We start from the raw sequence: 13,984 nt of genomic DNA, 5'->3' as shown, positions 1-13,984 counted from the left end.
AGTGCTGAAAGCATCGCACAGCCTGTGTGTCTTACAGAGAAAATGTCTACTCTGATCCTCTACTGAAGGGACATACAGTCAAACCTGCGTGTTGAGGAAAGTTATGTGGGCATGTGAAAGGCAGACAGAGGTAATGCTCTCTGGTTGGCCTCATCTGACTTGCCTGGCCACTTCTCAGACCTGTCAGGCTCAGCACAAAGCTGGAGAAGGCACACTACTGCCCCGATAGAGACAGAGCTCATAGCTCTCTGCTTGTGTTCTGCCTTGGAAGGTCTGCCATGAGGAACCTGTATGGTTGCTTTCAGACATTTCCATGGGAATTTGCTAATGGGCTGGATTCGGGCAATAGCCAGGGCAGGACCTAAAATGCCAGGAAAAGGGAGCCTGACATGGGCTGATTCACTTGGCCTTAAGATAATACCAATGAGCTGTTGTTACCTGGTGTGCTCAGAATCTCCTGTAGTCTGATGTGTTACAAAGTGCCCAGACATCAGTTAGAGAAACAGATCCAGACTTCATGGTGGCCAACAGGGCAGGTATGCCTCAGAGAGGAAGTTGGAATGGTTCTACTTGATGAAATTTCTGCTTTTTAAGCTTTTTAGAAATGTAGGGCACTGTTTTCAGGGGTGAGCACTGCACACTTGGGATTCAGTAGTGCTTACTGCTCCAGCAGAGCCAGGTGGGGAGGAGGAGATGGGGATTTCCAAGAGCTGTGATTATACTTACTGATTGAAGGTCTGATTGATGGATACAAGCCAGAAAAGAGCCGGCTTCTTCAATCCTGGCTCCCTGAGGCAACCCCAGCAGGGTTAGAAGGCCATGCATTTCCCAGCCAGTGTTTCTCCTTCTTTTAAGGCTGATAATGAGAGCAGTAGCACTGCCGGGTGCGAAGCCAGAGCTTGGGATATGACATCTCATAAAGCAAGATTGCTTGTTCTTTTGCATTTCATGAATTTATGTCCCCATGCAGTGGTCTGCAATTTTGAGCAGATATGACCAAATATATCTGGAACTGTACCACGCAATTTTTTATGGCATCTAATCAGGTTTATAGTGATACAATACAGTGCAGGGCAGGTACAGTTGCCTGAAGCAATTGGATCTGCAGCCTATCAACCCTCCCCTGCACTGTCTCTACATTCAGAACAAACATTAATAATCTTCCACAGAAATCACAGCCTTGGCTACAATTTTCCCACAAAGATACCAGGCAATGAAATGCTTGGAATTTTGCAGACCATCCTAGTACCCCACCTCTTTCTGAAGTGTGATGGTGAAATGCTTTTCTCCCCTCTCCCATGCTCAAGCCTTGTGTGCAGCTAAGCAGGGTACAATGGTGTAGTTTATTTGTGTTTGTAGCTGTAGTTCAGGGCTCCCCAGCACCAGAGAGCCTATTCTACTGAACAGTCTGTGCAAAAAGATAACCCCTGCTCCAAGCAGCTGTACTTTGAAAGGCCAAGGAAGGAGCCACAGGCTGGACAAGAAACATGGTGCGAACAATAGCAGACAGCAAAATGAGTGTTGAACTTGCCTCAGAAGCTTCCTACCAGGGCCAGGGTACTTGCAGGCATTGGTGCAAAGCAGAGTTTAAAGCGGTAATGAGGAAGCTTTCCCAGTACTTAACAGGTGCACTGCAGTGTATGAGGGTGAAGAACTGAAATGTTGGACTGGCAAAGACTGGGTGAGGCTCTCGGGAGCCTTGCAGGCTGGGGTGAGCTCAGGGCAGGCATACAAGAGATGGATGCTGACAGCAAGTCAAGAGAGTGCAGCTCTCTGAAAGGATGCAAGAAATAGTGAATAAAAGGATTCCTTGGCACTTAGGATAACTCATTTCTGCTGGGCATCTCAGTCCTGGCAGTCAGGACCTCATCACTTGCCCTGGAATAACATGTCTGTGTATAGTCACAGCTACATTGCCAGCTTCTTTTCAGCTCCCCCTACAATGCTGTTGCTGGCAGTCTGTCTTGGGGTAATCAGGCCTGCTCGGAGCTGAATCACGCTGATGCACACAGTCTCTCTGCTTGCAGCACCACTGTTAAATTGGTAGAACTGAAACACTGTTCTCAGTCTTGATTACTCTTCTGTGTACAAATGTCTAGGGTGGTTTGAATTACATTACCAGTTACTCTGAGATGGTTAGTATAAGGGGTTTCCCAGAGTGTTTTCCCAAATAGTGATGAATTGGCTTGAATCAAAAGTGGATCTGCTCACAGGTTTCATTCACTTGTTTCTGTGCTCAGGTGGTGGAGTCCACACAGACAACTCCTGCAATGCCACAGCAGAGGTTAAATAGGTATCTCCTCTTTCTTCCCCTTTGTGCCAATCAAAAACATTTAGAAACAGAGATAGCCTGAACCAAATTGGTCCTGAACTTTGGAGAGTTGCATTTGGGATCCAAACTCTTTTGCCCTGAGTTACACTTTTATAAAAGCATTACATTTTCTTACTCATCAAGGAGTCACTATAACAGTGAAGCTTTAAATCCAAATTGAGCCAATCAGTTCTCCAAAGGATATTAATCTCTGCATTGCGCTGTGTTCTCAAAGTCCCTTTGTCTCCTTGTGAGCTTTGCCATTTGACATGCTCGGTTATTCCCGCTTGCCTTCTACTGCAGATGGAGGAAAAGTTAAGGTAAGTCTTAGTTCTTTAATTTTCTGTTCTAACCCAGCAATGTCATTATGACAGCACATTGCTTGGGGCACACTGCATACATTTTAGCATATCACCTTGAAAAGATCAACTTTTAATAAAAAATACTCCCTGCAGGTACACAGTAGCTGTTACAAATACCTTATCTGGGACATGAGAATTTTTTTAAGGGGGGTAAAAGACATGTTTTAGCAGTGTGCCTTGTATCCAAGATCCAGAATCCTGGATTATATAATTAACTTGATCGAAACTAAGGGAAGGCAGATCTTATGAACGTCAAGGATTGGGACTGTAATTAATTTTAGGAAAAAGCTTGGGGAACTAGTATATTTGCAAAAAGTTTTGTCATGTGATTTTAAAATATGATAAATGGAAATTGTGGAGAGGATTTGTTTTTCTGGCTGAGACCAGAATATATGCACCAGTATGCTTGTCCTGTATCTAACAGAATAGATATGTATACACTCAAGGAATATATATAGCAATTATTTTTTTAATTGAAGATTATTCCCTCTTTTTTCCTTTTTCATTTTGTCCAATCTCTATGTTTACTCCACTTCTTATGTAATGGAATTTTAATTTAAAAAAGTTCACATGGAGATCTGTATTAAAATTCAAAAGTTAGAAGGAGGTGGAATGAGTGAGCTAATTGGGTTTGTTTGTCAGAGCTGGGTTTATTGCTTATAAAAATATTATTACAGCATTTTGAGGTGCTTCCATTTTAGCTTGGCATCTATATGGAATTACTCTGCCTTGTTTTGATATGTTCTGGGTTTGATGTAAAACCTGATAAAGGGTCTTAAAAATGGCTTTGCCTGGGATGTTGTGAATTTGATATCCATATCTGGGAAAGGCTCTTCCCAGGACATAGCTGTGCAAGAGATATCTATCAAACCTGTGCTGAGTATTAAGTATAGCTGGAAATACTGCATAGCTAAATTTCTGCTGCAAGAATAGCTGTGGTCGTCATCGTCTTTTGTGGTGTCGCTGCACCAGGAGAATTTGGGGCAGCGGTAGCTCAGGAGGTTTGTGTTGTGTAGATGTGAATGTAAGATAGGTAGTTAGATTACTATGGTTAGATAGTATCATAAATGTAGTGTATGTTTGCCTTTTCTTTCCCCCAGTACTAACTGGTATAGCCCTTCCCCACCTCCTGATACTGATACTCCCTGATAGTTTTGTAGTGCAGACTGTTATTTGGGGACTTTTCTTGTAGTTCCGGTGCTGTGCAAGTCCAGCTCTATTGAAGTCAGCATCCCAAAGGACCTGGTTGGAGGCCTGGACCTTTCCCTCATCAACACTTCCTGCAAAGGAGTATCCAATGGCACTCACGTCAACATCCATTTCTCCTTGAAGTCCTGTGGCACTGTTGTAGATGTATGTATACCCATTGCTGTCCTGTCTCTTGAGATCTCTCAGATTTGGGGACTCGGCTATGGCTTACTTGGGGAATAAAGTTGATTTAGCTGTACCATCAGAGCAGTTTCCTGTGTTGCCGTGCAGCTGGCCTCAGAGTAGACCTGGCGTGGCATCCCAAAGTAGGAGCGCTTGTTCCATCTCCTCTCCAGTCGTGTGCATCTGTCAGGATGGGTACTGCTTTCTGCTCACCCAGCGCTTCACAGAGGCAGCTTCACCATCATTCGGGTGCAGAAAGTGCAAGTGGTGTCACTCTTCACCCTCCTGTTGAGACAGAATCTGGTCCCCTGATAATGTTTCAAAGGTTATACTGGCAACTGGTCAGGAACCAGAGAGCTCAACTTAGCAGATGGGTAGCAATTGGAAACAAATTCCTCTGCTTCATGCAGGAGTACAGTGCATCAAAGTTGACAGCAAACTGACAGAGGTCATAGGTAAGGATGAACATCATTCTGGTTGCAGCATATAAATCCACAAGCTGTACTTTCAGTGGCTAGTTTATGTCTGAGTTTCCTGAACAAGGTAAACTCAGCTGCTGGTCTGAACTCAGAGAGGTCTTTCTGAATGATCTTCCCTTTCCCTTAAACTCCTTTCTTTGCTGCAGGTAATAAATGATAAAATCATTGCCACCAATCTGGTGACCGGCTTGCCAAAGCAGACTCCAGGAAGCAATGGGGACATCATTGTCCGCACCAGCAAGCTGCTGATCCCGGTGACCTGTGAGTTCCCACGCCGGTACACCATCTCTGAAGGTTATGTGCCCAACCTCAAGAACTCACCCTTGGAAATCATGAGCCGCAACCAGGGCATCTTTCCCTTCACTCTAGAGATCTTCAAAGACAAAGACTTTGATGAACCCTACAGAGGTGCTCTTCCCACCCTCAAGCTTCGGGACTCTCTGTACTTTGGGATTGAACCCTTGGTACATGTCAATGGACTAGAGACACTGGTAGAGAGCTGCTTTGCCACTCCCACCTCAAAAATCGACGAGATCCTGAAGTACTACCTGATTCAAGATGGGTGAGTTCACTGTTCCCTCCGTTGCTGGCTATTAGATGGGAATTGGCAGTGGGGCTAAGTTGCATTGCCTGTGTGACGCAGGAAACACTATCACTTCTCCACAGCAGCCTATCTGCTGCGTTCCTAGCAATCACCAGCAGCCAGGCCATCAAGCTGAAACCACCTGTCCCATCAATAGTGATTGGGAGAAACAGTGGGAGGCAGTGAAAGAGGTTACTCCAAGTGCAGCCTTTACAGGACATATTTACCTGTAACTAGCCTTGTGGATAATTGAGTTGGCTCCAGTAGAAAAGATAACTTTCCTGATATCCTCTCTCTGCCAGCCTGCAGAGTGCCAAACTAATTGGCACAACCACCCGACGGCTGTGTGCCACTGCCATGCAGCCACCGCAGCAACTGGAGCAAGTTTCTTAATTTTCCCATAATGGCCTTATTATAGCATGAGCTAGAAGACTCCATGGCTGGTCCTGGTTGGAGCTCCAGGAGCTCCCCTTGCTTTGCTCTCTCTCTGATGCCTGTCAGCTCAGTAAGCTTAGGGTCCCTCAGTTTCGCTGTAATTTTCTGAGGTGTTTGGGTTTAGTGATCTTTCCAGGATATGCTAGTAAAAACCTCAGCGTGGATCTGTGTGTTCACTGTAACAGGTTTTGTGTCAGAGGTTTGGGGAGCATTGCTGTGGGCTCTGCTGTGGCTCCTAAGATGACCCTTGTTTTCAGACACTTGTTTGGGTGCTAACACAACAGTGCCATGGTACAATGCTGCTGTGGGATGTTTGCATCTAGCAGTGCCTGGCAGCTTAACCAGATAACACTGTGCAATTATCACAGTTAGGAACCAGTCTGCTATCCTCTAGGGAGGAAAGTCCAGCCAAAGTAATATCTAAGACATACACAAGCGTCATAGCCCAACAGTCAAGGGACTGCACTCATCTAAGTCCTGTGTTCTGTCTGCCAAACCATCTAATGAGGACAACAATTATTTCCTCAGCTGCCAGCCTAAATCATCCACCGTTACAGCTGGTGATGACAAATCCTATGTGATTGTCTTGTAGCAAAAGAGTCCTGCAGAGTACAGGGTACAGAGTATTTTGTACAGAGTACAAAAATACTGTTTTCATTTCCTTCTGACAAAGGTTTTAGCATTAGCTTGCTCTCCCTCCATCCTAGGCTGCAGTTCTTCTGTGCCTGACATTTCTGGGGTTTATAAGCAGATTTATAATGAAAGGATTGATTTATTGACTCCCTGGCTTGGCTGTTCCTGTGAACCCTTCAGAGTCAAGGCTCTAAACATTCATTAATTTCCCACCATGAGTGAAAATGATGGGATTCAAAACAGTGGCCAAAACCTGAGCCGAAAGAGAAGGGAGAAGGCAGAAAATGTCATCTCTTGAATTCACCACAGCACTAGTTGGAGGATTTATGGCACCAGCAGCCCCTTTGGTACTGTTATCCTGCAGAGGGCATTAAAACTTCACTGAAGGGAAAAGTGGTCTGGAGCCTCATCCCGCCTGCTCCGCTCTCCAGCCATCACTGCAGGCCCCAGTGTCCCCAGACATGCCAGCCCCCGTGCGCTGTGCTGTATTTAAATTGGGCCGCTCACCTAGACCAAAGGCTAATGATGTACTATTAAGCTAACTGGAGTTCTTTGTCTCTCTATGTGCTTGCAGCAATTAAAAAGTAAAATTAGCTGAATACACTGCTGGTTTGTCCCTGCTCCAAACAGTTCCGTTTCCTTCCATCAACTCAGCCCCAAAAGCCCGAGGCAATAAAGATGGGATTTTTAAATCAGTTTATGTAGGATCAGACCTGCAGGAGTTAACTGTAGCTTCCAGAGGGAAACACTGTTTAAATTTGAGGGGATATATCTTAGACTGAGGGATGGGAAAAATCCCTCTCCTGCTTTCTTCCCTTCTGATTCCCTACCATCTCCAGTTGGCAAGAGGTGGGAGCCACCTTCTGTGGGACACCTCAACCCTCTCCCCATGCTGATGTGAGCATGTTGGAAATCAGGATTTTTCCAGATCCTTCCCTGCAGTCTCTGTAACACCCTATATAGCCCAGCCAGACAGCCCCAAAGCAGCTCTCCCACTCTGATCTTGTTCTTCCTCTTTCTCAGAACAAAAATAAATAAAAGGCATTGACCAATTGCATGGGCAATTAAACATTGCAGCTCTCTGGGGCATCTGGAGCAAGGTCATGTCACTAAGGGCAATATGTTGTAATCTGATGTGGTCAGGAGCTGCGATTTATCTGAGCATGACGTGGTTAACATAGTTCCATTGCAACGCTCATCCTGTTACGCCTCGGGCTGCCCCTCGTTTGTAGCCTGAAGTGGTTATTTTATTCTCCGAGCCTTCCTTTCTACCTTGCAACCCCCCAATAGGAGGGTCAGAGCACAGCTCTCATGGCACAGCCACTCTCTGCTCCCCTAACCCAAGCACATTATGCACAGGAAAGGGTTATTTTCCCCATATCCTGACAAGGGTCACTCATTTTCTTTCCATACCTGTGCTCCCTGCCCCTTCTCACCTCTCCAAGGTGGGAAGCAGGGTCTGGAGGTTTCCTAGGAGGGTGGGACAAGGTATGGCCCCACGCACAATGCAAAAGGGCTTGACCCTGTGACTCGGGAGGTTTCTGAGCTCTTTTTGTCATGCCGCAATGCATTTGTTGGAACCCTCCGTAAGACAGACATACTTAGGGGTGTGGTAGTGGCTCCATGTTTCTCCTTGGAAACTAGTGGCTCCTGGTTTCTCCTTGTTCTTCCATTTTCCCTCTCCCTAGCCTCAAACCAGTGTGGGGAACCTTGCCACCTTGCCACCAGTGTGGAGAACCTTTGGAGAACCTGAGATTTAGGAGTCAGTATGAGCCAGTGTCCAAGAAGCATCACAGTTTATATGCTCACAAATGAGGACATGCGTGTGAGTTGACTTTATGGCCCCAAAGCTCAGCCAGCCACTTATGAAAAGTCTGTAACCGTCATTCTTTACAATCAGATGCCTTCAGGAATGCTACTTTTAAAAGCAATTTTGTCCTAAACAACTTAGTAACATCTAGCATTTGGCCTGAAGGGCAAGAAATGTATGTTAGTTTTTCTAGATGCACAGTGTTAATTTATTAGCTCCCCTTGGATGACTTTTTATGTTTGCCTCCCAGGCAAGTTAACTAGACAAGCGCTGCAGACAGAGATATCCCTTCAGACCATGACCTCCACTGGCTGAGAAAAGCTACAGAAATACATGGTGGTGAAAACAATGCTAGGATCAGACCAATGCTTAGTGCTCCCATGAACGTACACTGCTCTACGCCGATGGAGCCAAGTCAGCCAAACAGCATAGAGATTCCCAAATACATGTCCTAGTGAAAGCAGAGCTACATATAGATGTGGGGTTTGCTGCTGTTTGATAATTAAACATGTCAAACATCAGCATTTCTGACAATGCCTTACATATTTCTGGTGTAAAGATGGAAGATAAAGGTTGCTGCAAGAGTAGGACCTTCAGCTATCATACCATTACCTCTTGTCTCTTCCACCACCTTTCTTTTTTTTTTTTTTTTAAATATCTTGCAAAGCCCACCTTTCTGGAATTAACTTTCTAGAAAGAACAAGCTGTATTCTAATGCAATATAAAAGCAGCATCTGGGCCTCTCAAAATTCCTAAGGCTTTGCAATAGGCAGCAGTAAATACCAAGTCACCATAACTTTTTGTCTTGCTGTTTCTCTGTCAAACTCTAAATAGGCTGTAGTAGTTTATAAATAAACTGCACCTGAAATGTAACTTTTTATAAAAGTAGTTTATTTTCTTGCAGTTCTGTGACCTCTCGCATGACTGTACAGTGCTAGTGACGGAGAAATGGAAATTATGAATTTTAGCTGTAGTGAATTTGAGCTGTCTGATCAAGTCCAGCAGGAAGAAAAATGTAAATGATGTAAAGCAAAGTAGATCTTGATATTTTTTTTTAAATATAATCTGTGATATTTTAGTAACGTGGGTAATAGCTTATTCATTTTAAGTGTGATTTCTGTGCGTATATATGTGTATACAGAAAGTACATAATACATTATATTCTGTATAACAGTTCTGTTGATCGCTGCAGATTGTTGCACAGGAAGGTGAAATGAGGACAAACTTGCCTGCAGCTCTCTGGCAGTACCTCTGCCGATGGGACTGGACCCCGTCCTGCCAGCTCTCTGCTGCTGAGCTTTTCATTGTCTGGAGATGCTATTATCATCACGGGTGTTTTTCCCCATCATTCTTGAATTTTCTCCTGTGGCCAAAGAGGAAGTAACATGGATGGTAGCTTAGCTTGAGACAGCCAAGCCCTCCTTTCCTTTCTCTGGTTAAATAGGCTGGGATGTTTTTTCTCTTTCTTTTTCCATTTCTGGGAAACCCATTAAAGCCTATCCCTCTGCTTTCCTCAGCTGCGTTTCTGATGATTCGGTGAAACAGTACACGTCAAAGGACCATCTTGCCAAGCATTTCCAGGTTCCTGTGTTCAAGTTTGTGGGCAAAGACAACAAGGTAAGCTCAAAACCCACCTCTTAGATATTGCATCAGCCCTGATCTGACTAAAGAGTCTCAGCACAGAGTTGGCTGTATTAGAGTGCAAAGGGGAGGAATGGCTGGCCCAAGGCAGATGCTGCTGTGCCTATTCTAGCAGTTGTGTCTTTCAGGAGCCTGACACAGGTACTTTAGGCAAGAGTGATGAAAACAACTAAAATTAAATAAAATATGAAGGACAGTTGTGGAACGTCAGCACCGTAGCACGTTAAAATCGCTGTTGTTTCCAGGGTAGTCTTAGCAGACCCTTTTGTATGCTGGGCGAGAAAAGTGTTCCCAGTTACCAAACAGAAACCCGGGGAGTTAGGCACATTATGCAGTGTCCCATCTTTAAAACAAGATGGTCTATAGTTTTGAATCTCTTCAACTTTGTATCTTCTGTAGCTCTTGTGAGTACAGATACCAGGTTTCCAGATACAAGGCCACCATACTGTTTAATTCAATGTGAAACCAGGCCATCCAGGCTGGTGGCACTCCGGGGCAGAAGCTTTGTAGTGGGAGGACAGTCGAAGGATAACGCCATTTTCCTCATGCAAATAGCTTTCCTTTTGTGTGCTAGAAGAAATCAGGTCTTTCAGTCACTATTGTTATGCTCAGCCAATGCTGCTTGCTCCAAAAGGCATAAAGCTGCCTCTCCAGCTCCTGGAAAGCCTCAGTAGGGTTAAAAAAGATGAGATCTTTCAAAATCCAGAAATTTTGCTTGGCCCTTTGATTGCCACTGCTGCCTCCAACCTGCATCCTCCTGGCCTGTGCAATGGATTTTTGCTTCAAACCTCACCATTGACCAAACATTCACAAATATTTGCTTCCCTAATTGCTGCTTGCAGGGATCTTGCTTACTCTCCTTGTCATTTAGAGGGCAGGGAGCAGCAATCCTGTCACTGTCTGCCTTTACTGTGAAGAAAGAAAAGGCAGCTGTCTCCCTGCCCTTTGTGTTCTCCTTCTCCCCTCAACTACCAGTCTTAGCCCCTCATCAACCTGCATCTTCCTCCTTTGCCTCTCGGTCTCCTAGCTTTATGTTTTCTCAGCTCACATCAAATTCTCTTGCACGTTTCTATCAGTCTATCTCCTTGTGAGGCTTCATGTGTTCTTGGCCTGCTTCCTACACAAGCTCCTACACAAGCTCTTCCAAGCTTATTCCTGGCGTTTTCATCCCTTCCTCTGGAGGATCATTTCACGCCTTCATATTCCCTGTCTAGCTCTTGGCTAACAGACAGACACCATGCTCTGAGATCTCAGCCAGGCACTCTGGAAAACGTGCCCTTTCCTTGGGCACATAAGAAAATAGATGGAGCAGCCAGTTTGGCTCTGGATGGTGATGGTGGATAAGGACCTTGTAGATGCAGGGACAGAAATGGCTGTACCGTGGGAACCATGTCGCTCGTGTGCTCTCTGAGAGCTGGCAGTGCTGCCAGTCTGATTCCCAGAGCTGCACACTGACTTGGCCTGCTGTCTCACCACCCTCCAGGAGGTGTTCTTGCATTGCCGCATCCTCGTGTGCGGGGCGCTAGACGAGAGCTCTCGCTGTGCCCAGGGCTGCCGGAGACGGGTGCGCAGGTCGGCTGCGACGGAGGAGGAGGAGGATGAATCTGGTCACATGGCAAACCACATCCTGACAGGTGGTCCCATCAGAATCGACTTTGATGACTAACACCCACCCACTGGAACAGCTTCTCTGCCTGAGACCAACCTTCCTTATCAATGCCTTCTTTCATGGTCATTTGAGAAACAAGAGGTATTTGGTAAAGCCCCACTTGAACCTCAGGACTTGTTTCCTTAAATGCATGATGATTATTTGTGAAGTATGTTGGGCACATGAGGCAGCCCTCTGAGTGCAACCTGGGCTGTGGAACAGTTTGGTTTTTACCTGTGTTTCTTCCCAACAACCCTTAGGTTGAAGGGACCCTATTGCTTTGCAGGCCTGAAGTGTTACCTGACTTTGTCTTTCCCTACATCTGCCTGCAGGCTCCGCAGGACTGTTTGTCCTTGACTAAATAAATGTTATTCAAGCCCTTCTTCCATCAGACAATACAAATAGTATCGTAGCTGAACGTGTTTGCTATGCAGTTCTGTGAATGATGCTGAAGCTTTTGGATGTGCTGAGATTTTGGATGACCGTTAATAAAAACATGTATAAAAATATGTATCTTGTAATGTGTAAGTTCCTTGGAGCTACAAAACTGTTGTCATTACAGGTACCTAAAGCTCAGATCTATCACAAGCACATTTAAATATTATTTTTAAATAGTAAAAGGTATTTAATAAAACTTGATTTTTTAGTGTCTTTTGATAATTGCATGCAGTTTGACAGTGTTTCCTCTTGTATTTAGTGTATCATTATTTTTCTCCCTCTTCTCTCCCCACCAAAAACATGGTGCATTTCCTAAGTGCTATAGCACCTTGATTGTAAGAAAACCACCATTAAATATCTGTAAACCCCCCCCTCCAAGCGTGCTGCTACCAAGCCTGTGTTTGAAAGTTGAAATGCATTACCCTGGTCTAGAGAGGCTGTGGCTCTGACAAAGGGATTAGAGGAACACACATTAAGTATTTATAGCAATCATTTGTATTGTGGGTAGTTCTCGGGACAGGGCTGTCCCCAGTGAGCCTGGTGACAGGAGACATGGCAGCCTTGTTTGAGTGACTGTGTGCATTCGCAGTCTCCTGGTGGGTGACAGCTGGCTAGAGGCACAATTACTGGTGATGGTGGCGGCATCGTGCTTGTCAGGAATCCCTTTGGGCTGTCAAACTCCTTCCAAAGAAGATATAACAGATGACCAGCTCGGGCTTCTCTGGGCTTCATTCAGGAGCAGGAGCGCTGTGTGGTGAAGGATTAGAAATGTGGGCTGAAAGGAAGGAGGCACAGCGAGCAGTGAAGGACAAAGTAGGAGAGGCAGAGCTGGAGAGTGAGAGGGGACGGATCCGTCTCCACTGCTGGCTGTGGCACTGCAGCGTGTTCATGAGGTTTTCTGCCAGAGGTTTCACAGTGTGCAGCTCTGTTCTGTGTGTTTGGAGGTGCACTGGAAGCCACCCCCGTCTGCATTACCCATCTTCTACTTTGGGTGGAAGCGGCCAAATTGCTGCCAAGGCCAAAATTTGTTGCTGCTCTCAAATGGATGGGGAGTCTGCTTGAAGGGACCATTTAGAAGCGAGTCACAAATCACCTCAGCAATATTCCATTTCACAGATTTATTTCTTCTGGTGACTGAGATTCCAGTGAGGAATGGGCCTTGCATGGGCTGGGAATTTCACGATTGTTCTAAATGGCTTCATGGCTGCTTTTCCAGTTTGGGAACATGTGTGTGCACATGTGTACATTAGAATAAATGAAAATGTTTCTATGATGATAAGTAGGTATAAGTGGAAAGACACTTTTCATATGTTATCTAACCATATGTGAAAGAAAAAGAAATTAAAAAGCCGCCTTCTTGCATTGCTGTGCGTTTTCTGCTTCTGCTGATTCACGTCTGCATTAGGACCACACGGGCAATTTCCTGCTGTCACTTCTTTGTTCAGGCAGCCCCTGCTAAATATACTTGTTTTGACAAAACAAGAGCTGGGAGATGAAATTAATTAGCTGGTGCCTGCTGGAGAGGCAACTGGTGGTTTTTGTTCATGCGAAAGGGACGTGGGGGAGTGGTGGAGGGAGAGGTTCATTTCCTGGCCTATTTCAGTTATTGTGCACATTATTTGGTTCTTCCTGACTTGTATGAAGCAGCCTTTCCACTCTGAAGCTTTTTAGTTAAATAATCTGTAAGAGTAATGAGGAGGGAACGCTGGTTTGTGTGGCCATATGAACGGAGCAGTCTGGGAAGGTGTTTAGTTTGCTCTGCAAGCAGGATAGTAGGTCTACTGTCTGCCACTGCCCTGTGGCCATTCCCCCTCTGATGTGGAAGGGATGCCTGCTAGGCACAAACAAAACCATTTTTCAAAGTCTTTTAGCTCTCCCCAGTTTCCCTCTTGCTTCCATCTGTCTTCTTTGTCAGCATTATAGCCTGGACATGAAATCAAAGGCCACACTCATCTGAGAGCCAAGTCTGTTTAATCTGTCACGCCACAAAGTGTGAGCAAAACGCACTGCACAAGCAGGCAGTGCGTGTGTGAGAAGGCACCGTACTTGACCAGTGCTCCCGAGGGTCCGACCAGCGCTGCCAACCATAGTTCAAAGTCTGAGCTGCATGGGTGCTGCCTGATGTGTGTGCGGTTAGTGTTCTGGCTGGTGCCACCTCATTCTCTCTTAGGATGTAAAGCGAAAGTCTGAACATTGGACGACCGGGAGGAAACACCTATTACCTGCTGTCCTAGTCCCTGCTTTTATGTCCTTAGCAGAACCACAGAGATTGC

General features: G+C 45.4%; 1 protein-coding gene across 5 annotated transcripts in view; it reads left to right on the top strand.

The window, feature by feature from the left end:
* OIT3 (oncoprotein induced transcript 3) overlaps positions 1–11,819 on the top strand; it is a 32,096-nt gene extending 20,277 nt beyond the window's left edge. For 3 of the 5 annotated variants that reach the window (XM_072869778.1, XM_072869780.1, XM_072869779.1), the window contains exons 6-9: positions 3,866–4,026; positions 4,670–5,085; positions 9,502–9,601; positions 11,109–11,818. In XM_072869778.1, coding sequence (XP_072725879.1) covers positions 3,866–4,026; positions 4,670–5,085; positions 9,502–9,601; positions 11,109–11,291 — 860 coding nt within the window. In that variant the 3' untranslated portion in view covers positions 11,292–11,818. Of the gene's footprint in view, positions 1–3,865; positions 4,027–4,669; positions 5,086–9,501; positions 9,602–11,108 lie in introns of all 5 variants that reach the window. The other 2 variants (XM_072869777.1, XM_072869776.1) reach the window with 1 other exon arrangement.
* Positions 11,820–13,984: the final 2,165 nt, after the last annotated feature.

Source organism: Ciconia boyciana, chromosome 8, assembly GCF_034638445.1.
Source record: "Ciconia boyciana chromosome 8, ASM3463844v1, whole genome shotgun sequence".
NCBI lineage: Eukaryota > Metazoa > Chordata > Aves > Ciconiiformes > Ciconiidae > Ciconia > Ciconia boyciana.
The sequence above is the reverse complement of the archived record's forward strand: the minus strand, read 5'-3'. Positions and strand labels throughout refer to the sequence as shown.